The sequence below is a fragment of the Phoenix dactylifera genome, unplaced genomic scaffold (genome assembly GCF_009389715.1).
Source record: "Phoenix dactylifera cultivar Barhee BC4 unplaced genomic scaffold, palm_55x_up_171113_PBpolish2nd_filt_p 000857F, whole genome shotgun sequence".
Classification (NCBI taxonomy): domain Eukaryota; kingdom Viridiplantae; phylum Streptophyta; class Magnoliopsida; order Arecales; family Arecaceae; genus Phoenix; species Phoenix dactylifera.
This window is the reverse complement of record NW_024068220.1, coordinates 69,322-96,505: the sequence shown is the minus strand read 5'-3', so window position 1 is coordinate 96,505 and position 27,184 is coordinate 69,322. Positions and strand designations below refer to the sequence as shown.

General features: G+C 37.5%; 1 protein-coding gene across 1 annotated transcript in view; it reads right to left on the bottom strand.

Annotated features, from left to right (window-relative positions):
* Positions 1–1,658: 1,658 nt before the first annotated feature.
* The window catches only part of LOC103720437 (NADPH--cytochrome P450 reductase-like), a 94,502-nt gene continuing 68,976 nt past the window's right edge, over positions 1,659–27,184 (bottom strand). The window contains 10 exon segments of the mRNA XM_039120689.1: positions 1,659–2,046; positions 2,519–2,632; positions 2,748–2,870; positions 2,984–3,061; positions 3,153–3,302; positions 4,422–4,518; positions 4,605–4,756; positions 4,833–4,916; positions 5,013–5,190; positions 5,192–5,230. Coding sequence (XP_038976617.1) covers positions 1,966–2,046; positions 2,519–2,632; positions 2,748–2,870; positions 2,984–3,061; positions 3,153–3,302; positions 4,422–4,518; positions 4,605–4,756; positions 4,833–4,916; positions 5,013–5,190; positions 5,192–5,230 — 1,096 coding nt within the window. The 3' untranslated portion in view covers positions 1,659–1,965.

Here is a 27,184-nt window from a genome sequence, read left to right as displayed (position 1 = left end):
CAAAACAGTGATCATCCTTCCTCAATAACCCTAAAAATTCCAACATCCGGTCCCGGAACATTTCATTCGCTCGATGGATTCCGATTGGAATTTTTTCTTTTTCCTTTTTTTCTTTAGAGAGAGAGAGAGAGAGAGGAGAATTTAGATTGGATTTTAGTTTATAAGCCAGAACATTTTTTTATTGGAAAATGCCTATAATTTTCTTTTAAATTTTTGTGTTTTAGTCACAGTGAACCTGCTATAAAAAGTAAAAATCATTGGCTACTCATACATGTAAGACATACTTGGGGCAACGTATACTGAATCACACTCGAATAATAGTTTGGGTCAAATCACATCAAGCGTGCATGAAAATATAGCGTGATAGTGAACTTAAGCTTTTAGGAGATTTAGCAAAATGTTGGCACCTTGTTTAGGTGATTTAGTACCCGAAATTGGGTTACATTGAAATCGGTCCTCAACTTGTGACCAAGATCAACATTATATGTCAACTTGAGGATATCGAAAACTTTCACGTAGTATTTTATTCTCCTAATAATGTGAATATTGACCTAATAATCAACAGCAATTTTGTCATCGTCGTCGTCATTATCATTCCAATTATGATCATTGCTTAGGTCAGGATACAAATCTGGAACCCAAAACCACCACCAAAAAGAGGTGTGACCTACTCAGTGAACAGATACATATCGTATTCAGTGAACAGGCTGCTAAGAGGCATGGGCTAGGCTTTATCTAGCACAATTAGGATCAGAGCTGATCACGGGCCTTCTGGCCCGCCCAGCGCGGCTCGAAATTTTTCGGGCTTGGGTATTAAAAAAAGGCCCATGGGTCGAGCCTGGGCAAGAAAAGCGGCCCGACCAAAAAAATCGGGTCAGGCCTGGTCGGGCCATTCTGCCCCATTTCCAGATTCCAAACAAAGAATACATCGGACCTGTCGCGTCGGGCCTATCGGGTCGGGCCTAGAACCATATTTATAAAGTCGGGTTCGGCCTGAACAAAAATTTAAGCCCGATAGTCGGGCCAGGCCGGGCCGGGGCATAGCCATCGAGCCTAATTTCTGCTGTAGAAACCGGCCCGGCCTAGGTTTTGATCAGCTCTAATCAGGATCATCCATCTTGGGTCAGCCTGAGCATATACTGATCTCTACTCAATCTGGTGATTTAAAATATCAAATGCTAGAGCCGGATACTAAAAATCCAATTTGATTGGTAACTTCATTTGATACAAAACATTATATTAGTAAAGTACTTTTAATTAATAAAAAAGTATTGGAAGACTTAAAACAGATTTGCGCAAAAAAAATTTGAGGGATACTCAAGGATTGCTAATCCAACCTACGTGAAATATTAAGAGAATATAACGAGACTGGACTGCACCTCGTTGACATGACGACGAAGATTTTATGTGATAATAAGCACGATCTCAATCATTGTTCTAATTCAAAACATCACTTTTGTTTTTGTTTTTTTCGACCCACCAGCAGTAAACTGATTCAAAAATGTCGAAATATGTTGATCAAAACGTAACAAGAACACAGCCTATGCAGAACCAAGCTTGGTCACATTGTGATAACAAGCACAATGCTCCACAGTGCATGAAACTTCAGAAAGAAGTGAGTGTCAGAGTTCAACATCGCCAACATCGCTTTATCTGGATGATCTCATCGTAAAATTGATGGCATTATTCATATATTGTTAAAGGCCGACACAGAAAGTTTTCCACATACCAACCTGACCACTCTTTCAACTACACAGAGTTACACTCTTTATTCCTTCTCCAACGAATACATAAAACACAGCAAAATCGTCGTCAGATGGTCAAAAGAATCAAGGAAAAAGATGACACGCACTTCCAGATGTGTGAAATTGGAAACTCATTCTGAGTTTCAAATTGCTGTATTAGGCAACCGAGTGCTACAGCTTTAAGCAATCCACTGGAACGCTTTCTTTTTTCAGGGGAAGCTCACCAGACATCGCGCAAGTACCTCCCTTCCATTTGCAGATTTTTCACCATGCTCTCAGCCTTGGAGCTATCCAGAGAACCCTGAAATCCAATTGCAAGGCAATTGCCAGTGATTTGGTACTTCAATGCATAATTAGAGGGGGGAAGTAGCATTGTTCTACCCAGTAGTTAAGGGCTTGTTTGCTATTCTTGTTGTTTTTGTGTTTCTTATTTCTCTACAAATCAATGAAATATCATATGGAGATTGATGTTAGCATTGTTACAAAACTTTTGCTATTCCTTGCTTTTATTTACAAAACTTTTGAAAGTAACAAATCTTTGCTGCCAAAAATTTTAAGGATTTTATGAACGATCTGTTTCTTGGGCTCTTGAAAACAAAAACAGGTTCATTAATATCTTAAGAACTAGCAAAGCTGGTTCGAAGATGAAAACAAGCACATTCAGCAATTCAATTTTAGAGATTGTATTTTCATGAAAATTCGGAGTTCACGAAAATTCGGAGTTTAATCAAACCAAAGGGTTTGTACCAGAGCAAGATCAATTTTGCCTTTACCTTCTCTTGAACTATGGTGTGAAGATCTCGGTGGATATCTTTAGCCATGCCTTTAGCATCACCACAGACATATATGTAACCACCCTTGGAGATGATGTCCCAAATGTCCACAGCCTGAAAACAAGGAGGAGAAGATATTAATATCAAAAAAAGTTGCAAAATGTTCAATGTTTTTTTGGGATAAAGCATCATGAATAACCAGCATAAGGAAGTATCATTGTTATTCAACCTTTTCAGCCATCTTGTGCTGCACATATTCTTTGGCTGGACCTTGACGAGAGAAGGCAACAATCAACTCAGACAGTGCTCCTGCTTTTACAAAATTGTTCAACTCATCCTCGTAAATGAAGTCCTGCATGCCATCATTCAAATTAAATCCAGCTGAAATTTGCAAGGGTATTTCCAAAAGCGACACAAGGGAAATACCAATTGTACATCAAGATAGATTTATTATTACAAATTTACCATTTCACGATTCCTGCATCCAAAGAAGAGAATAGCAGGGCCAAGTTCAGCTCCAGATTCTTTCAATGCCAACCTTTCCTGGAGATATCAAAGTGGAGGTAGCTCACACTGTAAGGCCTTTATCTTAACCCAAGACAATATTTATGATAGCATCAGTTATGAAACAAACCTGCAGGAAGCCCCTAAAGGGTGCCAAACCTGTGCCAGGACCAATCATGATAATTGGTACAGAGGTATCTGCAGGCAATTTAAAATTTGATTGTCTCACAAAAATAGGAGCCCAGCTACATTCTTGGCTGTCTTCTAATGGAACTGAATTCTGTAAAAATACAAAATCTCAGCTAAGACAAAGTGATCATCTAATAATGGACCCACAATAGTAACTATTCCATTTTCAAAGTAAAATTGAATTAACCTTGGTCTAATCTTTTCTGTTTGTTTTTGAGAGAGAGAGAGAGAGAGAGAGAGAAGATAATGGACCAAAAATAAAATGAAAAGTAATCACAGTCTAATACATAAGAATCATATCACATAAGACCGAAATGATAAAGCCAAAATTAGTGCAGGCAACATAATAGATTTAGAATAAGTAGCCACAAGTTGGGTGAGGACCTTAACTTGCCATAACATGCACTCTTATGACAATTCTAACATGGAGTTTCATATGGAGAATTTGCGTGTCATGTTTTCAATAGGCATAGGATAGGAAGATTTAATTTGATGACATATAGGCAGAATTTTTTTTTAATTTGAATTATAGTTTAATCAAAATTGGTAAGTTGGACTGACAAGAAAAGTGTGCCACAACTAGAAAGAACCATAACCATTCAAGCCTTGTCTCAGCTATTTGGTGAATCCTCATTCACCAAGAATTCTCATTTGCAGTTAGATCAGGTGTTACTTCCTTCCATATTGTTCACACAATTAAGTGCCTCGCAAAAACAGATGGGAGGGGGAAAATGGCAATTGTTTTTCTTATTATTTTCCTTTTCTTTTGACTGAAGAATACAATTTTAAAAAGTTTTTTCTTTCTAAAAACATGGGGAAGTAGTGTTTTTCAAAATCATGAATCACTAAATTCAACAATGACCAAATGAGACAGCAACCAATGTTATTCTAGCATGTTTATTGTGCTCAGCTAGCAGATGGAAGAAGCCATCACAAGCAGCAGAGAAACCAGCAATCAATTGATATACTAACCAAAGGCTGTGAGAACAAAGAAGTTAGATGCATCGCGATGAAATTTAGAATTATGCAATTAGAGATGGAGAGCAGCATCATAGGTCAAAGAATGCTAGATGCTAAGGATACACCTAAAATATCCAGCACTAGCTTTCAAGTCTGCAAATATATTTTGAATACTCCAGCTATACCAATGCTACCTAAATTACTTTCAAAATCTGAAAACATATGCAATCCTATGTTAAATAGTCAATACCTTCATCCAGGTTGAACAAACTCCTTTGTGAACCCTTCCTGTTGGTGTTGGTCCATGCACTAACGCACATGTGACATGAATTCTAGAAGGTACCATCCTGCGTAGGATAATGATAAATTTAGTATTAACATGAGAAAAAATAATAAATAAAATAGAACATATGAAACATGACATGGCGCTCACCTTGGAGAAGATGATATAGAGTAATATCGAGGTTGCAAGCGAGGAGCTATAGCTGCAAAGAAAACACCTAGAGGAGGCTTAGCTGTAGGAAATTCTGCCATAACTTCAAGAAGGCTCCTCTGACTTGCAACTACCCATTGAGAATATTCATCCTGAAGCCAAAAGTTACATGTCAACCAGATTGACACTAATAGTGCAGCATTTCATTTCCTGTCAAATAATACCAACCTTTCCTGCAGGAGAAGCTAGATATCTTAATCGTTCAGCTTCGCTTGGATTAGAAGCATAAGCAGCTAGAGCAGATAAAGCAGCCTGAAGATTCATTATAAATACACAATTAAAAAAAATCAATTGAAGAATTCTGAAGTAAAAATCTTGAAACTGTAAGCTATACAGAATATAAAAGACCTTTTTTGGTGAATTTAGAAGGTCTGCATATCGAGCAAGTGCTGTTCTCAAAGTGCATGGAGATGGGAAAGGAGGCGCTAGAGAGCTGCTACTTAATGGTGTGCCATCCTTTTTGTCTGCATGTATGGAGAAGAATGTACCTGATGAATAGCCTAAGAGCCTTTCAGCCTCCTCCACAATTCTCGGAAAAAACACCAACGTGGTCTCCAGTTTCATACCTGACATTTCACATATGATATATCCTCCAAGGTGAGCAACCACTTATGATAAATTCTGAATACTGTAAATAGTTTCAGCAGCATTCAAATAAAGTATCGGTTCTGAAGCATTAATTATATTGTAACACGAAGCTTTCAATTGATACAACTCAATATCGTCAAGTTAAGAGAATGAATATTTTACTTTGCAGAAACTCTGTCAGGAGAAATTCTGCTTTAAAAAACAATAAGATGACACATTCAGCAAGGGCCTCTAGAATGTGTCGCATGTTCACACGAAGGATCAACTTGCTGACTTATTGACTAAGCCTCTCTTGCATCAACAGTTTTAGCAATTGAGGAATAAGATTGGCATTGCTGATGGATCGCCTATCTTGTGGGGGGCGTAATAAGGATATAGCTCATGACAATGACAATCATGTATATTAATAAATGAGATTTACCAAATCAACTTAATAAAGATATAGCTCATGACAACGATAATCATGCACCTCAATAAATGGGATTCATCAAATCAGCTTGTTGTTGTATTTGTCTATGTGTTTACTATTGTACAGTGCAGTTAGCTTGATCTTAGGACGTGATTGTAACTATACCCATGTGTATATTCCTATGTGAGTAACAGTAATATAAGTTTACAATCTTCTTTATTTTTTGCACGAGGAAGGAATCAGATTGCTTCAAAATCTGTGCAAATGTGCAAATGGATGGATGAAAGAGTTTGGAGTCTTTGGAGATCTTTGCAAAGCGCGATCTATCGGTCCACATCATAAAAAAAGATCAGTCATTCTTTCGTACGGAAGATACCATCCGAATCCAATATGTTCACAATCTTCTTTATCTTTTGCGCGAAGAAGAAATCAGATCGCTTCAAAAACTGTGCAATTGTGCAAATGGATAGATGAAAGATTTGGAGTCTTTGGAGATCTTTGCAGAGCACGATCTATTAGTCCACATCATAAAAAAAGATCAGTCATTCTTTCATACGGAACATACAATCTGAATCCAATATGTTCATAATCTTCTTTATCTTTTGCACGAGGAAGAAATCAGATGGCTTCAAAAACTGTGCAAATGGATGGATGAAAGATTTTGGAGTCTTTAGAGATCTTTACAAAGCGCGATCTATCGGTCCACATCATAAAAAAAGATCAGACATTCTTTCGTACGAAACATACAATCCGAATCCAATATGTTCGAAATCTTCTTTATCTTTTGCACGAGGAAGAAATTAGATCGCTTCAAAATCTGTGCAAATGTGCAAATGGATGATGAAAGAGTTTGGAGTCTTTGGAGATCTTTGCAGAGCACGATCTATCAGTCCACATCATAAAAAAAGATCAGTCATTCTTTCATACGGAAGATACAATCCGAATCCAATATGTTCACAATCTTCTTTATCCTTTGCATGAGGAAGTAATCAGATCACTTTAGAAAGTGTGCAAATGTGCAAATGGATGGATGAAAGAGTTTGGAGTCTTTGGAGATCTTTGCAGAGCACGATCTATCGATCCATATCATAAAAAATGATCAGTCATTCTTTCGTACGGAACATATAATCCAAATCCAATATGTTCACAATCTTCTTTATCTTTTGCACGAGGAAGGAATTAGATCGCTTCAAACTATGTGCAAATGTGCAAATGGATGGATGAAAGAGTTTGGAGTCTTTGGAGATCTTTGCAGAGCACGATCTATCGGTCCATATCATAAAAAAGATCAGTCATTCTTTCGTACGGAACATACCATCCGAATCCAATATATTCACAATCTTCTTTATCTTTTGCACGAGGAAGGAATTAGATCGCTTCAAAATCCATGCAAATATGCAAATGGATAGATGAAAGAGTTTGGAGTCTTTGGAGATCTTTGCAGAGCGCGATCTATTGGTCCACATCATAAAAAAGATCAGTCATTCTTTCATACGGAACAAACAATCCGAATTCAATATTTTCACAATCTTCTTTATCTTTTGCACAAGGAAGGAATCAGATCGCTTCAAAATCTGTGCAAATGTGCAAATGGATAGATGAAAGAGTTTGGAGTCTTTGGAGACCTTTGCAGAGCGCGATCTATCGGTCCACATCATAAAAAGAGATCAGTTATTCTTTCATACAGAACATACAATCCGAATCCAAAAAAAGATATCCTTCCATAGGTGACTAAGTTCCATGGTGCTTATCCAAAGGCATTCGAGATATTATAACTGTGCATCATATGGCCATACATGCCACCAATCACAATCACTCATTTCTGTAGATCTTATTCATCAGACGTTTATCTCGGTATATTGCTATAGAAACAAGAGGCTACGATTGGCGGCGTGCACGATCACATGGTACATGCCGTGTATGATGTAATTTTTCAAGGCAATCAACATGAACATGGAAAGGCAAGCAATAGGAACATGCCGTGTCAACATTTTCTGATAGGTGTGTTAATCATAAATTATAACATGCTAAGATTTAGAATCACAACAACATAGTATTGAAGTTTGAGAGATATACCTACGGAAGACATATTGAATATTTTTTCAATCACCTGAAATAATAGTGGCTGAATCTTCCCTTCCTTTCTCTTCACAAAAGATAGTCATCAATGGGGCAAGCTATCAACCATATGGAAAGGAGAGGGGGACCTAACCTTTATATAGGAAACATAAAGGAGCCTTCCCATTAAAGGCTCCAAAATCCTAATTGGGTCTTCTGGACTACATACCAAAATTACTACAACAAATAGGACTCAATCCTATACATCCAAGGTGCACCAAAGCCCATAAAACAAAATGATCATACATCATATTGGGCTTAACCATAATACCATTTTGAGCCATACATCTAACCCGTTTTATAAAACAAAAATACACAATCAGTGTAAGCCCATATTTTGAAATTATTCTAACATTCTCCTACTTGAGCGAACACGGATCGTCATATTAATTTAAAAACTTTGTTTTGAAAATGACTCTTGAGTTAGACTACAAAAGTGGCCACACATATAGCTCAAATGATAATCACCTTTGATACATGATCCGGTCTAACAAGAACATCAATATTGAACATAGAAGTCGTTACACCATTTAATCGTTGTAAGACCACTCTACAGCTACAAATGCTAACATCCTTATCGATATGGATCCCCATCCTCCAACCAATGTGGTAGTATATAGTATGAACTTAGCACCAAAATGTGATCAAATGTGTGCTAATTCATATCGGTCCTCATAAATGCTTCAAAAGAAGCAACATGTCTCAAAAGAGACTCACATCATGGCTTTATGCATTATATCTTGAGATAAAAATGATATCATAATAAATTAAAGACATATGTGAAATGCATGCTCAAATATAATTATAATTTCTGTGCACAAAATACAAAATTATAAATGGGGAGATAAATGTTATTATTATTGGAAGAGGCTGTACCCGAAGCATATGGGCTACGTACCTTGTAAAAAGGATCAAGCCAAAACATAATTCTTTTACATAAATAACTCCCACTAACCAAAAATATCAAATGTTTCCACAATGCCCATATTGGCAATATGTGTCTTAAAGACTTTTGGTGCGAGTCTTTTAGTCAATGGGTCCGCAATTATTGCCTCTGTATTTATATGCTCTATTTTTGTCAGCCCTTCTTTAACTTTATCTCTGACCACCAAGTACTTGATGTCTATATGCTTAGAGCCACCAGAACTCTTGTTATTTTTTGAGAAGAACACCGCTGCACTATTATCATAGTAGATGGTAATTGGTCTCGAAATGGAATCAATAACTTTCAGTCCAGAAATAAAAATTTCTCAACCAAATGGCTTGGACTGTAGCTCCATAACATGCCACAAATTCAGCATGCATAGTAGAAGAAGCCACTAGAGCTTGCTTAACGCTTATTCAAAAAATAGCACCACCAGCCATCATAAAAACATAACCTAAAGTTGACTTCAGATCATCTTGACATTCTGCAAAGTCAGAATCTGAATAGCCTACCACCTCAAGATGATATGTATGCTAAAAGGTAAGCATATAATACTCAGTCTTTTTCAAATATCTCATAACTTTTTTAGCTGCTTTCCAATGCTCTTGTCCTGGATTCGATTGAAATCTACTAAGGACGCTCACTGCATAGGCTATGTTAGGTCTAGTGCAAACTTGAGCATACATCAGGCTCCCTACAGCACTTGCATAGGGTATGTTCTTCAAAGATTCTCTTTCAAGTTCATTTCTTGGACACTAGGCTTTGCTAAACTTATCCCCTTTTACTATAGGTACATCACCGGATGCACAGTTTTGCATATTAAATCTCTCTAGGATGCATTGTATGTATGTCTTCTGTGAAAATTCCAACAAGCCACGGTCTATATCACGCTGTATCTCAATTCCAAGTACAAAAGAAGCTTCCCCAAGATCTTTCATTTCAAAATTAGCAGATAATATTTTAATTGTCTAATAAAGTAACCCTAAGTCACTATAGGCAAGTAAAATATCATCCATATACAAAACAAGAAAAATAAATTTTCTCCCACTGATCTTGAGGTAAATGCATTGGTCCATTGTATTTTCAACAAAACCAAGAGAAGTCACAACTTCATCAAATTTAAAATACCATTGTCGGGATTCTCACAACTTTAATACTTTTCCCACATTGTTTTTCTACTTCCATTTTAAATATCTCGAATTTTTCAAGAGCGAGGAATTTATCATTAATCAAGTAAATATAACCATAATGTGAGAAATCATCAATAAAGGTTATGAAATATTTGTTTCCACATATAGTAGAACGTAACGGTCCCCTAATATCGGTGTGAATTAGATCCAAAAGACCATCGCTTCTAGTGGATCCCTTCCTTGTAGTTTTAGTCAGCTTTCCCCTTATGCAATCTATGTAAGTGTTAAAGTTCGAAAAATTTAGAGAGGATAGAATCTCAACTTTCATCAATCTCTCCATTCGCTCTCTTAAAATGTGCCCTAAACGCTTATGCCACAATATAGAGGATGATTCACGAATTAAAACCCTTTTCTTTCCAACTTTAGTAACACAAGAGACTTTATCAACTGGAGCCAAATTCAATTTGTACAAACCATCACACAAAATACCATGTCCATGTTGGATTGCCCCACAGCGGCGCGACGTTCGCGGCGGAATCCGCATGCCGGGCCCGGTGCATCGCATACGCCGGAACAGGATCGGGTAGATTTCAAAATTTTTCTGAATCAAAACGATTCAGAACCCTTTTGAATTAAGATGGGGACTAAACTAAGATCTAATAATTAATTATGAATTGTTAAACTACTAGAAAAACAGAAATATAAAAGTTCAAATGAAGATCTCATCTTCACCTTTGTGCGGGTAGAAGAACACCGCAACCGATGATCGTGGTTTGGTTCCTTGTAGCCGCACAAATGTCCGGCCTCTACAAGTATCCACACGAGGTTGCTGAAGATCAGAGATGGGGCTTCACCGGGGTGCTAGCTCCTTGCAAAAGCCTCTCTTGGATGTCGAAGAAGAAGGAAGAAGAAATCACAAGGATCCCACCTTGTGCAGCCTTCAAAAGGAAGAAGAAAACCCTTCACTGTTTTGATTCTTTTCTCTCTCTTTTTGCTATTTAAAAATCCCCAAAAACATGGCCTTGCTGCCCCACGCCTGGGAGAAGAGCTCTGATTTTTCTTGGGGCGTGGGGCTCCCTTTTTATAGGGTTCAAAACCCTATGCGCCAGGAAACTTATTCCTAATAGGTTTCCTGGTGCCTTTCTTTATTGGCGGGCCCCTTGATTCTTGGAAAGAATCAAGAGGCGTTGGCTCCCAGCAAAGAAGGAGAGGGGGCCACGCCCCTCCTTGTCCTCTTGGCTGCCCCCTCTTGCCTATTTTGACCCCTCAAAATAAGGCATCAAGAGGGAGGCTCCAATAATAGGAAAAAGGCTGAATTTGGCAGGATTTTCAAGGACTCGATCTAGCCAACTTTTGACTAGGATTTGAGTCAAATTTCTTTGGGTCAGACCCAACATAATTTGACTCAATTAATCAGCAAATCAAAGACTTAATTATAATCTAATTATAATTATTTAATTCTTCCATTTAACTCACTAACTCTTAGTGGGTTATTTCAAACATCAATCTCATTGACATTGTGATTCCAAATCACAATTCGACAATCCTAATAATCAGAACCCCTAATGTGTGTGACCTCGTAGGTTCTAATCTAACTGGTAATGAGACATATTGAGATCTCCATCTCAATATCACTGAAACACCTTTCAGTGGACTGAAACACTTTCAGTTCTACTCGTCAGGATTTACCGATCATCAGGTAAATTCCTGTGAGTCCCAACATCCACAAGTGACACCTAGCAGTATGTAGTGGCAACCCAGTAGAATAGAATAATGAACCTCTAGGTGCAGTTATCGTGTGATACAGTCCTACTATCGTGGATTCCTACAGGACGGAGGTCATGGACAACTCATCAAACCCCATCGTCTGTCATATGTCAAGATTTATTCGACTTAAGTTCGAGAGTGGAAAACTCTTTCTCCACTGTGCATACTGCCCCGGCCGAGGTCTTACGAACTCAGTCTTATAAATCACATAGGATCTCTCCTTATCTATCAAGGTCGATAGATTCCTTATAGGTGCATACCCTACTCCTACAGTGAACTTACTGCAGCCAATCTACACTGCATGGACCCATATGGCTAGAGACCATGTATGTGTGCAGTCAAACTACAATAACCTCACTGTGAGTAGCCGAAGCACCGCAGGTCAAAGGACCAGTCACACTACTGCAACATCAAGCAAGTCACTGACGAGTGGATAGACATCCAAGTGACTTCTTGTCTTGGTCACGCTCAATACCCTTGTTCTCCAACAAGCACCTGCACTATCACTTCAGTGTCCCTACACTGTGGACTCAAGTCTCGTCCATCCAGAAGGAAAGTGATCTGTGCACCGATCGGATCGATCACCGTCCTCGTTGATGATCCATTGATCAGGAGCATTTAGAAATTAATCACCAATGATACATAGCTCAAATTCTCAACTCTTGAGAATATGCATCGTCATCTTATTAATTTCTTGGACGATTCATAGACACATAAATAATATGAATGAAAAGATGCCTTTTATTTATTCAATAATAAATAGTCAAGTACAAAATTATGCCCCTAGAATTAATAATGTGTCAACTAGATTGGCTTCTAGGGCATACATCTAACAATCTCCCACTTGCACTAAAGCCAATCAGTCATATATCTAAGCCCCATCTTCTCAAGGTGGGCTTCAGTCTTTTGCTGTCTTAGCTGCTTAGTGAACGGGTCTGCCACGTTATCCGCGGAGTCTACTCTCTGCACCTCTACATATTTCTTCTCAACATAGTCGCGTATGAGATGGAAGCGCCGCTCTATGTGCTTGGACTTCTGATGAGACATTGGTTCCTTAGCAAGAGCTATGGCGCCATTATTATCGCAGTAGAGTGTTATGGCATCTAATGACATTACACCTAACTCTGCAATGAACTTTTAACCAGAAGGTTTCCACTGCACCCTTAGATACGGGCTTAACATTCAGCTTCTAAGGTAGAATCTATAATGATCGGTTGTTTGGAACTCTTCCAATTTACTGAACCACCATTGCACATATTCTGATGTAGACTTTCTATCATCAATATGTGTGCATCCTTCTACCTTCAACTCTGATCTTCTCCCAAAGACCAAGAATAAATCTTTAGTTCTTTTCAAGTACTTAAGAATATTCTTCACAGCTGTCCAGTGATCTTCACCTGGATTCGACTGATATCTGCTTGTGACACTCACAGCAAAGCTATATCAGGTCGTGTACATAGCATGGCATACATGAGGCTTCCTATTGCCGATGCATAGGGAATCTTGCTCATGCGTTGAATCTCTTCAGATGTGTTGGGGCACATCTTCTTGGAGCGATGAATTCCAATGCCTAAGGGGTAAGAGACCCCTCTTGGAGTTTTCCATGCTGAACCTCTTCAGCACCTCCTCTATGTACATCTTCTGTGGAAAGGCCAAGCATCCTTTTAGATCTATCTCTATAGACCTTTATTCCCAAAATATAGGATGCTTCCCCAAGGTCTTTCATGGAGAATTCTTTGACAACCAGACCTTGACCGGGGGTTAGCATGGGAATATCATTCCCAATCAGGAGAATGTCATCTACGTACAGTACGAGAAAAAACGACAGCACTCCCACTAACCTTTTTGTAAACACACGGTTCCTCTTCGTTTTTGATGAAATCAAACGTTTTGATTGCGTCATCGAAACGAGTGTTCCAACTCCGAGATGCTTGCTTTAGTCCATAGATGGACCTTTGTAGCTTGCAGACCTTGTAATCTCTATTACTGGAAGTGAAAATCCAAAGGCTGTTCCATATAGATATCTTCATCAAGATATCCATTCAGGAAAGCAGTTTTCACATCCATCTGCCAGATTTCATAATCATGAAATGCTGCAATGGCAAGCAATGTTCGGATGGATTTTAGCATGGCTACAGGTGAAAAGGTCTCCTGATGGTCAATGCCTTCGCGCTGACTATACCCCTTTCGCCACAAGCCTTGCCTTATAGGTCTCTACCTCTCCCATCCGAACCTATCTTCCTTTTGTAGATCAATTTGCATCCAATAGGTACAATACCTTCTGGTGGGTCTACTAAGGTCCAGACTTGGTTGGAATGCATGGAGTCTAACTCTGACTTCATAGCTTCCAACCATTTCTCAGAATCGACATCAGATATCGCCTCGTTGTAGGTTTTGGAATCCTGTATGTGATCCCTATCTTCCACTAGGAACATCTTTCCTCGGTATCTCTCTTCTAGTGATACCTAAGTATCTATCGGGAGGATGGGAGACCCTAACTAGATCTACGAGGTGGTCGAGGGACATCGTGTACTGGCTCTGTATGAATGGGTTCAATAGGATCCATGACTCGTTGCTTTTCAGAGACTTTCTCTTCAAGCTCAATTTTTCCTCCCACTGCCTCTATCAAGATAAACTGGTTTTCCAAGAAGATGGCATGACGGCTCATAATCACATTGTGATCCTCTGAGACGTAAAAATTGGTATCCTAATGACTCTTTAGGATATCCTATAAAACGAGCACTTATGGTCCTAGCCTCTAGCTTGGCCGCCTGTAGTCTTTTGACGTGGGCCGGACATCCCCAAATCTTGAGATGACCAAGACTTGGTTTCTTACCATGCCATATCTCATACGGTGTGGTAGGAACGGATTTAGGAGGGAACTCTATTCAGTAGATATACTGCGGTAAGTAAGGCATCTCCCCAAAGAAACATAGGTAAAATCAGTGAAGCTCATCATGGACGCTGACCATATCCCAATAGGGTCCGATTCCTCCTCTCTGACACCCCCGTTGAGTTGAGGTGTACCCGGAGGTGGTCCACTGTGAGACTATGCCATTTTTCTTGAGATAGTCCCGGAATTCTCCACTAAGGTATTCTCCTCCTCGATCTGATCGAAGAGCCTTAAGAGGTTTTCCAGTTTGTTTTTCTACTTCATTCTTGAACTCTTTGAACTTTTCAAAAGATTCAGACTTGTGTCTCATAAAATACACATACCCATACCGTGAATAATCATCGGTAAAGGTAATGAAGTACGAATAACGTCCCCTGGCTAGCACATCGAATGGGCCACATACATCTGTATGTACTAGGGTAAGTATTTCAGTGGTCCTCTCCCCATGTCCTACAAAGGGCAATCTAGCCATTTTTTTCTTGAAGACAGGACTCGCAAACTGGATATGACTCGGAAGTCAATGAGCCGAGAAGCCCATCTTTATCCATTTTGTTCATCCTATCCTCTCCAATATGGCCAAGTCTGAGGTGCCACAAATATTTTTGGGTTTATCTCATCTCTGGATCTTTTGGATCCTTTGGCACTCACTTCTTGCTCAGACACATTATATAGATACATCCATATGCAAATGATAGAGACTGTCAATCATAAAACCACGTGCGACTATTTTATTTCTTAAATAAATAGAACAGCAGTCTTTGTCAAATGTAAAAAACATGACCTTCCTGTGCTAGACATGAAACAGAAATCAAATTTCTGCTAGCAGCAGGTACATAATAGCAGTCTCTAAGTAATAAACTAAAACCAGACGGTAGTCGCAGATGGTAGGTGCCCACAGCCACAGCAGCAACTTTTGCCCCGTTGCCAACCCGAAGGGTTACCGCACCTTCTGTCAGCCTTCTACTTTCCTTTAGACCCTGCATGGTAGTGCATAGATGAGCACTAGAATCAGAATCTATAACGCCACACTAGAAGTAGAAGGAAACCGTTAGATTAGTTTCAACTATGAGCAAGTCTATACCTTCTGAAGGTGTGTCACCTTTCCTTGTTCTTCAGGGCTCTCGAGGTATGAGGACAGTTTCTCTTCCAGTGGCCGTCGACATTGCAGTGGAAACATTTTCCTTGTCGTTAGCCTTTTTCTTTTGAACTTCCTTCTTTGGCTTCTTGTCTTTCTTCTGCTTCTTAGCAGGCTTCTTTTTCTTCCAAGTAGAACTTTCTCTTGGAACCAGAAGTCAACTCAGCAGCAGGACATTGCCCCTTGAACCTTTCAAGGCTCCCTCAGCAGTTACCAACATGTTAATTAGTTCAGTCTTAGTGCATTCAATCTTATTCATGTGGTAGTTTACTATAAACTGACCAAATGAATCAGAAAGTGACTGTAGGATCAAATCCACTTGTTAATTCCTTGTGCATGTTCATTCCGAGCTTCTCAAGCTCCTCTAGGTCCTTGATCATAGTCAGACCGTGATCATGGACAGACTGCCCTTCGCGCATCTTTGTCTTGAAGAGCCTCTTGACACTTCAAAAACGAGCTGTGCGACTCTGCTCACCATACAACTCTTGCAGGTGGTGCCAGTATGTCCTTAGAAGTCTTCATATTTTCATGCTGGCATTGGAGTTCATATTGACATGGATGCCATCATATAGCATTTAACTGCTAATGTCATCATCCATCCACTTTTGATGCATCTGACGCTGAACATCAGTAGGACGTGTTGGTATGTGGGGCTATCAGAATCGAGTATTGATGACCCACAAAGATTGATTCATAGATTGATTTTGATGATCACAAAACCTTGAAGTATAGATACTAATGTTTATGTTGCAAGGAGAAAGATATTTATTTTGCAAGGAACATAGCAAGTTGGAAGAAACCAAGAAGGGCCTCCAAAGCTCTGCAAGTTGGAAAGAAAGCTACAATTTATTGGGCCCAAGCTTAAAGTTCAAAGGATTCAAATTGGAGGAGTAAAATCAAAGGAAAAATTCGAAAGAATACGTCTTCGAGTCGACTCCTGAGGAATCGAGTCGACTCCAATGTTTACCGAGTCGACTCCGGGGAAGTATGAGTCGACTCCTAGGAGTCACAGGCAGAAAAGTCAGAGAGCAGGTTTTCGGGTCTGAGATTCGAGTCGACTCCAGTGGAACGCGGAGTCGACTCCGATGGTTGGTAAGTCGACTCCAAAGAAAGCAAGAGTCGACTCTCAGCGGAACAACAAGGAAAAAGTCAGAGAGCATTTTTGGGACTCTGAGATTCGAGTCGACTCCCGCATTGCACGAGTCGACTCCGAGACTGCGCGACCATCAACAGACAGAAGATCAAGTTACTGCCGTCTGAGGATTCGAGTTCGACTGCCCCAGACAGCTCGATGTCGACTCCACGATAGCTTCACGTCAAAAGGGAGAAGACCAACTTTCAGAAACTGAGAGCCGAGTCGACTCCGAGGAAGTTCGAGTCGACTCCAAGACTGGACGAGCCAAAAGACAGAGGATCGGAAGTTCGGGCTCTGAGATTCGAGTCGACTCCCAGGACAGTCGAGTCGACTCGAGAGGACAAAATTCAAATTGGATCCACGGACTTCAGTGGATGAGCCGACTCTGAAATTGCCAAGTCAGCTCCAGAAGTTGGCGAGTCGACTCCAGGTTAAGACGAGTCGACTCCCAGTCGAGGCAAGCACATTAATTCAAATTTGGAACAGTGGCCGAGTCGTCTCCGGTAAAACACGAGCGACTCCTGCAACAGGCGAGCCGACTCCTGATCGCGCGAGTCGACTCCAATCCCAACGGTAACATTGTCAGGAAATGCAGACTGTGTCCAACGGCTCTTTTTCTTGTCTCTAACGGCTATATTCTTGTTTCCACGCCATCTAAAGCTATAAAAACAAGAAGAGAGTAGGGGGGAATCATGGAAGTGGGAGAGATCATCTAGGAAAGAGATCTCAAAGAGATTACAAAGGAAATCTCCCATAAGTACAAAAGGGCCATCCAAAACGAAATAGAGAGAAGAAGAGCATCCAAGTGAATCCGAAAGCTTCCTCTCATCCGTGTGCTGCCTCCGGGGATCTCTACTTCATGCCAAATCAGAGGAGGATCAAGTAAAGAAGAAGCCGAGCTCCTCCATCTTCAAAACTCGTTTGAGGGCTTCTTTTTACTCTATTTTGTTTATATTGTCATATTTGCTTGTTTAAGAAGCTTTGATTTGTTTATTCTTTGTTTTAATATCTTGTAACTTGATTCAATCAAGGGATTGAATCAAGGGGTTAAAGATTTGTTGTGAGCCAAAAGGAAAACCACGGTGTAAGGTTGTTGGTGATCCAAAGGGAAACCAACGGGGTTTAGGTTTGTTGGTGAGCCGAGGGTAAACCACGTGTAAGGGTTTGATTGTGAGCCCGGGAAAACAATCGGAGTGGTTCTAGTCGGTGAGCCTGGAAAACCGACCGAGTTCGTTGTGCCGCTCGTAAAACAACAAGTTGGGTTGTGAGCTTGTAAAACAACCGGCTGTATCTGTAGGATTAGTGAAATTTCAAAGGGTCTTGGGGAGTGGATGTAGGTGCTGGGATGCACCGAACCACTATTTTTTGTTGTGTTTGTGATGCTCTTTGTTAACTGACCCTCACTCACTTACTTAGATATTAAGCTTGCTTAACCTTCTTCGTGCATCCTTTAGTTGCAAGCATAATCAATTTACTCAATCATTAAATTGAATAGCATACTAGGGCAAAATTAGACTAATCTTTTATTGAACCCACTGCCTAATAGTTGATTAGATTAGAATCATACTCTTGCTAAGGTTAAGCTTCACTAAGCATCCATACAATTAGCATAATTAATCTAAAGATTAGAAGTAGTTTAAAAGTTTTTAAAAGACCCAATTCACCCCCCCTCTTGGGTTGTCACCTTGGGCAACAAGTGGTATCAGAGCAGGTGCTCAAGATTAATTATTGATCTCACGATCAAGAGCCAAAGATCATGACAACTCAAATAGATAGTTTTCTAGGAGAGGGACAGTTAATTGATAGGCCTCCACTGTTTAATGGCATAGACTACACATATTGGAAAGCACGCATGCGCATTTTTATTCAATCACAAAACTATTATTTATGGAAAATCATAATAAATGACCTTCATACACTCTCTAAAACTATTAATGAAAAGGACTTAGCACAATTGAATGCTAATGCTATGAACATATTATATTGTGCTATTCATGAAACGAAGTTTAATGAAATTTCTGCATGCTTATCTGCTAAGGAGATCTGGGATACATTAGAAAATATTTATGATAAATCTCAGATTAGCTCACATGTGCTTCAATTACATACTAACAATGAGACTGCAGAAAAAGGTGTTGAATCCTCCACAGTAGCCGAGTCGACTCCCCGTTTGTCCGAGTCGACTCCTAGAGAAGAACAGTCTGAAAGGCAGAGACACAGTCTTGAAGACCCTGTGAACGAGTCGACTCCAAGTATTTCTGAGTCGACTCCCAAGTTAGCCGAGTCGACTCCAACAAGGCTGAGTCGACTCTGAGGCAGATTAGTTCAAAAAACAAAGAGTCCGGTGATGGAAACAAGGATCCATTCGCAAACACCGAAAGATTCAAAAGCTTCCTAAAGACAAGGAAGAAGAGGAAGCAAGAAGAAAGGAGGAAAAAGATAAAAAGCAAGAAAGTCTTGACCAAGGAAGAGTCAAGCAAGAAATTGAAAGCTAGAAGCAACAATCAACTACAAGAGGTAACTAACTTATGTTTTATGGCACTAGAAGATAAAGTAGAATCTGAATCTAATGAACTTCATGAAGAATTTTCTTATGATGAACTCTTAAATGCTTTTCATGATTTGTATGGTGAATGTAGAAAATTAGCTATGAAAAATAAAAATCTTAAAAAGCTAAATTTGCAAATTTCAAAAGAAAGAAATTCTATTGCTGAAATACAAGACAAACTAAATTCTGAAAATGAAAGTTTAAGGTTAAATTCAGAACAATTGATTCAGAAAAACCAGTATTTAATTAAAGAAAATCAAAAGTTAAGTGAAGAAATTAACCAATCAAAATCTCTTATTAACAGATTCACTGTAAGTTCAGAGCGATTAAAAATGATGTTTGAAAGCCAATATGTTGCTTATGATAAATCAAAACTTGGCTTGACTCCTTTACTTAACAATAAATCTCTAGAGAAAAAGATTATCAATTCACCAAGCAAATCATTAAATAAGATAACATATTTCAAACATGAAAAGAATGGACATAACAACTTTACCTATCGTTCTAACATAATTAAATCAAGTGGTAAAGTTATTACAATTAAACAAATTTGGGTTCCAAAAGGAACCATATGTCCTAACTCTCAAGGACCCAAGCAAGCTTGGGTACCCAAAATGAAAATATGAGGATGTAGACATAGGTGTGCCAAGATACCCATGGAATAAATAGAACTTTCATACAAATGGGTGTTCTAGACACACGTCAAAAATGAAACTTAAAACATACTTATGAAAAGTAATTTTAAATAATAAAATAATAATAATAATAATGAAATCAGTAAACCTTGCATTTCATCATTATTTTTGCTTTAGTATTTGATTAAAATATGAATTGCAAGTATTGACCAATTTTGTGATATAGAAAATACTTTTGGAAATATAATCAAATCACTTCATTTTATAGTATACTTTACTCACTATTGGATAAGTTGCTAAAAGATTAATCAATTTATTAAGAATAACTCTATGAATTCTCTATATGCTTGATTGAGAGTTTTTATCCATGGCATTATTGTTTATTGATCATAGATATGATAATGTGTACTTGGTGTGCTTTTGAATATATGACTATGAATACCAAGATTAAAGAAACCATCTTTGGCATATAAAATCAACTCATGCTAGTATGTACTTAATCTCAAAAGATCTTGCCATTGGATTACTTAGATTATCTTCTGAAAGGTCAAAGTTTACTATGCATGCTAACTAAGGAAACAAACAAAAATCAATTTCTAAATCTAAAGATGTTGTTTCCATCACTAAGTTTTCAAAAGCTTACATTGGATGTGTTCTTGGCAAATAAAATTGAAATATTTTCTGTATTTGCTAAATCTTGTAAAAATGTTTCAAATGATAAAGGTTTCCAAACTGTGAAGATAAAGAGTATCATGGCACAGTGTTGAAAACCAAAATCCTGATAAAGTTTATACAGAAATTAATTATTTCAGCACCAAGGACACCTTAAGTAAAATAGGATTAATAGAATTCTTGAAGAAATGAAAAAGACAATTGTGTATGATAGTCATCTACTTAAATGATTTTTTTTGGCTATCATCACTGCTTGTCATACATATGACTTCTATTAGATCTATTTTTGATGAAAACTTCTTTTGATCTTCTGAAAAATAGAAAATGAACCATTGCATATCTCTCATATTTTTCAGTCGTACATACTATGCTTGATATGGTCTTATGAAAATAATGCCAAATCTGATAAAGATATTTCTATTCTTGGATATCATTCATCAAGCAATGCATATAGAATATTCAATGAAAAGATTAGTTGCAGAAATATCAATTCATTTTATTCTTATGAGATAATGATTTATTATCAAGATACTAAAATCAAATTATATATGTATATGGTTAATCTTTTACATATAACAATCTGAAAACATGTTAATAATTATAACCAAATTGAGTTTTTCAGAAATGCACTTAATGAAGAAAAATTGATGACTACTAAAAGACTAAATCAAGAAAAGATGAAATAGATCTTGATTCTTGCATGATTAAAGTAAAGATCACCATTATCATTTGCTTGCTCATGAGCTTTATATTCTGTCAAATGATGTGTAGAATCACTCCTATGTGTTATTTATTAAAAAGAGATCTAATAAATAACCACCATATTTAAAAACACATTACATATATGATAAAGCAATATGTGATTTGAAACAAGCATCAAAAGCATGATAAAAGCTTAAGTAACCTTTTTGATAGAAAGTAATCGTGATAAATCTATGCATCAAAAAAAAATGTGATCTTTTTGCTCAAAGTATACATAATTTTTGGTTCTACTAATGAAAGTTATATGAAGATTTTACTTAGCTCATGTTAAGTGAGTTTGAAATATATATGATGAATGAATTAACATCTTCTCTCAAACTCCAAATTAAGACAAACAAGAAAGGGGATCTTCATTGACCAACATTAGTCCACAAGAAAACTCTGATAGAAGATTGGCATGAAGAAGGTATGTCTATGACCCCATCTTGTAGAATTTGTAAAGGATGAGCAAAGTAGATCTATTGTTTAAAGCTGTATTGAAGCATGATAGAATAATTATTTTATCATACAGCTAGTAGACCAGATTGTATGCTCATTATGTGACCTTGTGCAAGACTTCAATCTAACTTTAATTAATCATATTTTATTGATAACAAATACGTCATAATCTGAATTTTGATAGAAACAAACGTTTAAGATAAGTTGATTAAAACTTAGTTAACACATCTTATTGATAATTATCTTAAGCAAATAGAATCTAAACTAAATTGATTTGACCTTGATAAATCTGTCTATTGCCTCACATGCTTGTCCTTGAACATCTTGGTTAATGAACTATCTCTTTAGTTCAAGTGATATGTGCTTGCTTATATTTAGGCAATCTCTTGAGTAAAGTGACTCAACATGCAACTATTGTCATATCTTATATTGAGTCATCTAGTTAAAAATATATATGTTGGATGAATGCTTTGTATCTTAAAGAAACTAATGACCTTCCTTCAAGAAAGAAAAATGAGAAATTTCAACTTGAAGGATATCTTCATGTAAGATACACTAAACATTCACATGCAAACAAGAGAGAGGATCTTCTTCAGCCAAAAGTTCACACATAAGAAATCTAGTTTGGCTTGAAGAACATATAATGAATAGGTAATTTAGATACCTTTCTCACAAATTTTGAGCAAAGTCAATAACTTAAATCTTATTATGGCATGATTAAATTCTTTAATTATTAATTTTTGATATCATGTCTATATGTGTATTGACTGACTTATACTTTTAGAAATTGTTTCATGGTTTGCCCAAACTAAAATATATCTTTGCCTATGTCATAACCATGAAATACACAAGTATATGCTTAAAATTTTGATGTAAAATAACTTGTGAGAAGTTATGAATCCTTGAGCACAATGAAAATGTTGTTTGCATGATATACATCTATATGATACATAAGATTATTCTCTTTATTCTGCTCTTTCATGTAAATTACTTGAGAATACAAAAAGAGAGAGAGATAAAGAAAAGAAAATGGACATTATTCAAGAGATGAAAAATCTGAGCAAAGGCAAGTACTTCAATCTTAAGGAAAAGCAAAACAAGCATAATATATTCGGCACATTTGGAAGGGATAAAATCTATAATTAATTACACTAAACAGGGAGAGTTTGAAGTGAACATTTTAACCTTTCTATATTGCTCATCATAGGGATGGTGCCAATGGGGAGGCTAGTGGTAGTACCCGGCACTATTTGACCCAACTATTCGGTGTAGGGCATATTAGGGACGGCACAAGAGGGAGGCTAGTGGTAGTACCTCGTGCCCCTTCCCAACTCCACCGGATAGGGAGCAAATAGAGTATAGAGCATAAGAAAGTAAAAATGAAAGACAAAGTAAAAAAAGTATATAAGAAGAATCAAGTCAATTTTATCACTTGAAAACATACTTTAAGGATGAAATCAGTGCAAGATTATATTTAAATAGGGGAGTTTATTTGAAAAGAATTGATTTTGATCTTGACATGCTTGTTCTTATATTTTAATGCATGACTTAACACATGATATATTTTGCATATGGTATGATGTCTTGATTATGGGTTCTCAATATTTTGTAATGCTCCATGCTTGGACAACTTGATTGAATGTTTGAATATTACATAAATTTTTGTTTGATTATTGAAAAGAAATTTCAGATTTGTTGTTACAATCATCTTAAAATCTGAAAGTTGAATAAAAAGGAGAAGAGAAGGATATCTCTATTTAGGAAAATAAATTGATTTTGTTCTATCCTTCAACTTGCCTAAATTTGGTATATAATGTTCAAATTCGTACCAAAACTCAACATTTAATACAAAGATTCTGAATATGCTCTTATATGTTTGAAATATGTATTTTCAATCGTAATGATTTAAGATGAGCTATAATGTGGAAGATACATATCTCAAATTATGATTTTGAAAGCCTCAATTGAAAATCCTATGTAATTCAGAATCTGATTTTGTATAAAAGCTTAAACTCAATATGATTTCTAAATAAAATCTTAATAAGAAAAACAGAATTAATTTTGATGCCTTGGTGATTGCTCCGATACGCATCCGAAACATATCATTTCTTATCTTCAAAGTGTACTAATATTGGTCCAAATGATGTGTCTTTCGATGATCTTGATTGCAAACAAAAATTTCTAAATATATGATTTTATTTTGATATTAAAAAGATTTATTGTGCTTCATGTATACATTGTGAAAAACTATGATTAAGAAATTGAGTTCTATAAATATATATACTCAATGATCATCTATATGTTTTTCTCTCCTACATTATTAAAGACTTCCATCTATAATAGAGTGAATGATCTTAAAGCTAGAAATATTTCAGCTCACTCAAATGATTCTAAAAGAAAGAAAATGTAAATTTTTGAAAGAAACTGAGCTTCAAATGAATCATTTTCTGATTAATATTTCTATACATTTTCTCTAAGATTAGAGAAAGCATAACTTGTTCTTAAAGATTAAAAGAGTGATTGCTATAAATTTTGAATAATCTAGATACTCTACATTCTCGATATCAGAATTTCAGTTTATTCACGTTTATCATTAAAATCTGAAATTCAACAAAAAATGATTAAAGAAGAATGCATCTTTTGAGGGGGAGCTTTAGTGATGCATACTTGATTTTATGGATTGATTTTGATGAACCTCCTTATATTGCAAGACATGCTTTAATTACCTTGAGATGAGTTCTATAAAGGTTGTCTTATCTCAAACCTTGAGTCTTATGAAAATAAGCTGAAACTTATAGAAAACATATTTTTGAGATTGACAATTTTATTGAACATTATCTTAGGATTCTAAACTCTTAAATGGAATGATCAATTGAGGGGAGAAAGAAAATTTCAGAAGGAGAGGTCTTATGGAACTTAATCGCATAAATCTATAACTAAAGGAGAGAGAAAGAATACTAAATGAAAAGTGATTCTAATACTCTCCAATATGTATCATCTGAAATTTAAATCTGAAATTTAAAGTGGTACTTCTTGAATTAACCTAAGGAAGATTCCACCTACACTTGATTAGAAAACTATCTGTGGTATCATATTAAAAAAAAACCTCTTGAATTCACACTCGATGTGTTCTGCTCTGATCTTTTTGATGATGTCAAAAAGGGGGAGAAATATCTAAGTATATGCTATATACTCAGAATGCTTTATTACTTTGAATTGAATACAAATCAGCTTAAAATTTAAATATGTTGATTGTGTTAAGCTGATTAAATCTAAAGCATTATCATGAAGTATGTTTTTAAATATATATGTTTTCTACTTCATGCAACTTAGCTATGTATTACTTCTAGAAATCAATATCTTTTATATTGCATATACTCCAAGTTTTGTCATCATCAAAAAGGGAGAGATTGATGACCCAAAGATTGATTCATAGATTGATTTTGATGATCACAAAACCTTGAAGTATAGATACTAATGTTTATGTTGCAAGGAGAAAGATATTTATTTTGCAAGGAACATAGCAAGTTGGAAGAACACAAGAAGGCCTCCAAAGCTCTCAAGTTGGAAGAAAGCTACAATTTATTGGCCCAAGCTTAAAGTTCAAAGGATTCAAATTGGAGGAGTAAAATCAAAGGAAAAATTCGAAAGAATAGTCTTCGAGTCGACTCCTGAGGAATTCGAGTCGACTCCAATGTTTACCGAGTCGACTCCGGGGAAGTATGAGTCGACTCCTAGGAGTCACAGGCAGAAAAGTCAGAGAGCAGTTTTCGGGTCTGAGATTCGAGTCGACTCCAGTGGAACGCGAGTCGACTCCGATGGTTGGTAGGTCGACTCCAAAGAAAGCAAGAGTCGACTCTCAGCGGAACACAAGAAAAAAGTCAGAGAGCATTTTTGGGACTCTGAGATTCGAGTCGACTCCCGCATTGCACGAGTCGACTCCGAGACTGCGCGACCATCAACAGACAGAAGATCAAGTTACTGCCTCTGAGATTCGAGTCGACTCCCAGACAGCTCGAGTCGACTCCACGATAGCTTCACGTCAAAAGGGAGAAGACCAACTTTCAGAAACTGAGAGCCGAGTCGACTCCGAGGAAGTTCGAGTCGACTCCAAGACTGGACGAGCCAAAAGACAGAGGATCGGGAGTTCGGGCTCTGAGATTCGAGTCGACTCCCAGGACAGTCGAGTCGACTCGAGAGGACAAAATTCAAAATTGGATCCACGGACTTCAGTGGATGAGCCGACTCCAAAATTGCCAAGTCAGCTCCAGAAGTTGGCGAGTCGACTCCAGGTTAAGACGAGTCGACTCCCAGTCGAGGCAAGCACATTAATTCAAATTTGGAACAGTGGCCGAGTCGTCTCCGGTAAAACACGAGCCGACTCCTGCAACAGGCGAGCCGACTCCTGATCGCGCGAGTCGACTCCAATCCCAATGGTAACATTGTCAGGAAATGCAGACTGTGTCCAACGGCTCTTTTTCTTGTCTCTAACGGCTATATTCTTGTTTCCACGCCATCTAAAGCTATAAAAACAAGAAGAGAGCTAGGGAGAACTCATGGAAGTGGGAGAGATCATCTAGAAAAGAGATCTCAAAGAGATTACAAAGGAAATCTCCCATAAGCACAAAAGGGCCATCCAAAACGAAATAGAGAGAAGAAGAGCATCCAAGTGAATCCGAAAGCTTCCTCTCCATCCGTGTGCTGCCTCGGGGATCCTCTACTTCATGCCAAATCAGAGGAGGATCAAGTAAAGAAGAAGCCGAGCTCCTCCATCTTCAAAACTCGTTTGAGGGCTTCTCTTTACTCTATTTGTTTATATTGTCATATTTGCTTGTTTAAGAAGCTTTGATTTGTTTTTATTCTTTGTTTTAATATCTTGTAACTTGATTCAATCAAGGGATTGAATCAAGGGGTTAAAGGTTTGTTGGTGAGCCAAAAGGAAAACCAACGGTGTAAGGTTTGTTGGTGATCCAAAGGGAAAACCAACGGGGTTTAGGTTTGTTGGTGAGCCGAGGGTAAAACCAACGTGTAAGGGTTTGATTGTGAGCCCGGAAAAACAATCGGAGTGGTTCTAGTCGGTGAGCCTGGGAAAACCGACCGAGTTCGTTGTGCGCTCGTAAAACAACAAGTTGGGTTGTGAGCTTGTAAAACAACCGGCTGTAATCTGTAGGATTATAGTGAAATTCCCAAGAGGTCTTGGAGAGTGGATGTAGGTGCTGGGATGCACCGAACCACTATATTTTGTTGTGTTTGTGATGCTCTTTGTTAACTGACCTCCTCACTCACTTACTTAGATATTAAGCTTGCTTAACTCTTCTTCGTGCATCCTTTAGTTGCAAGCATAATCAATTTACTCAATCATTAA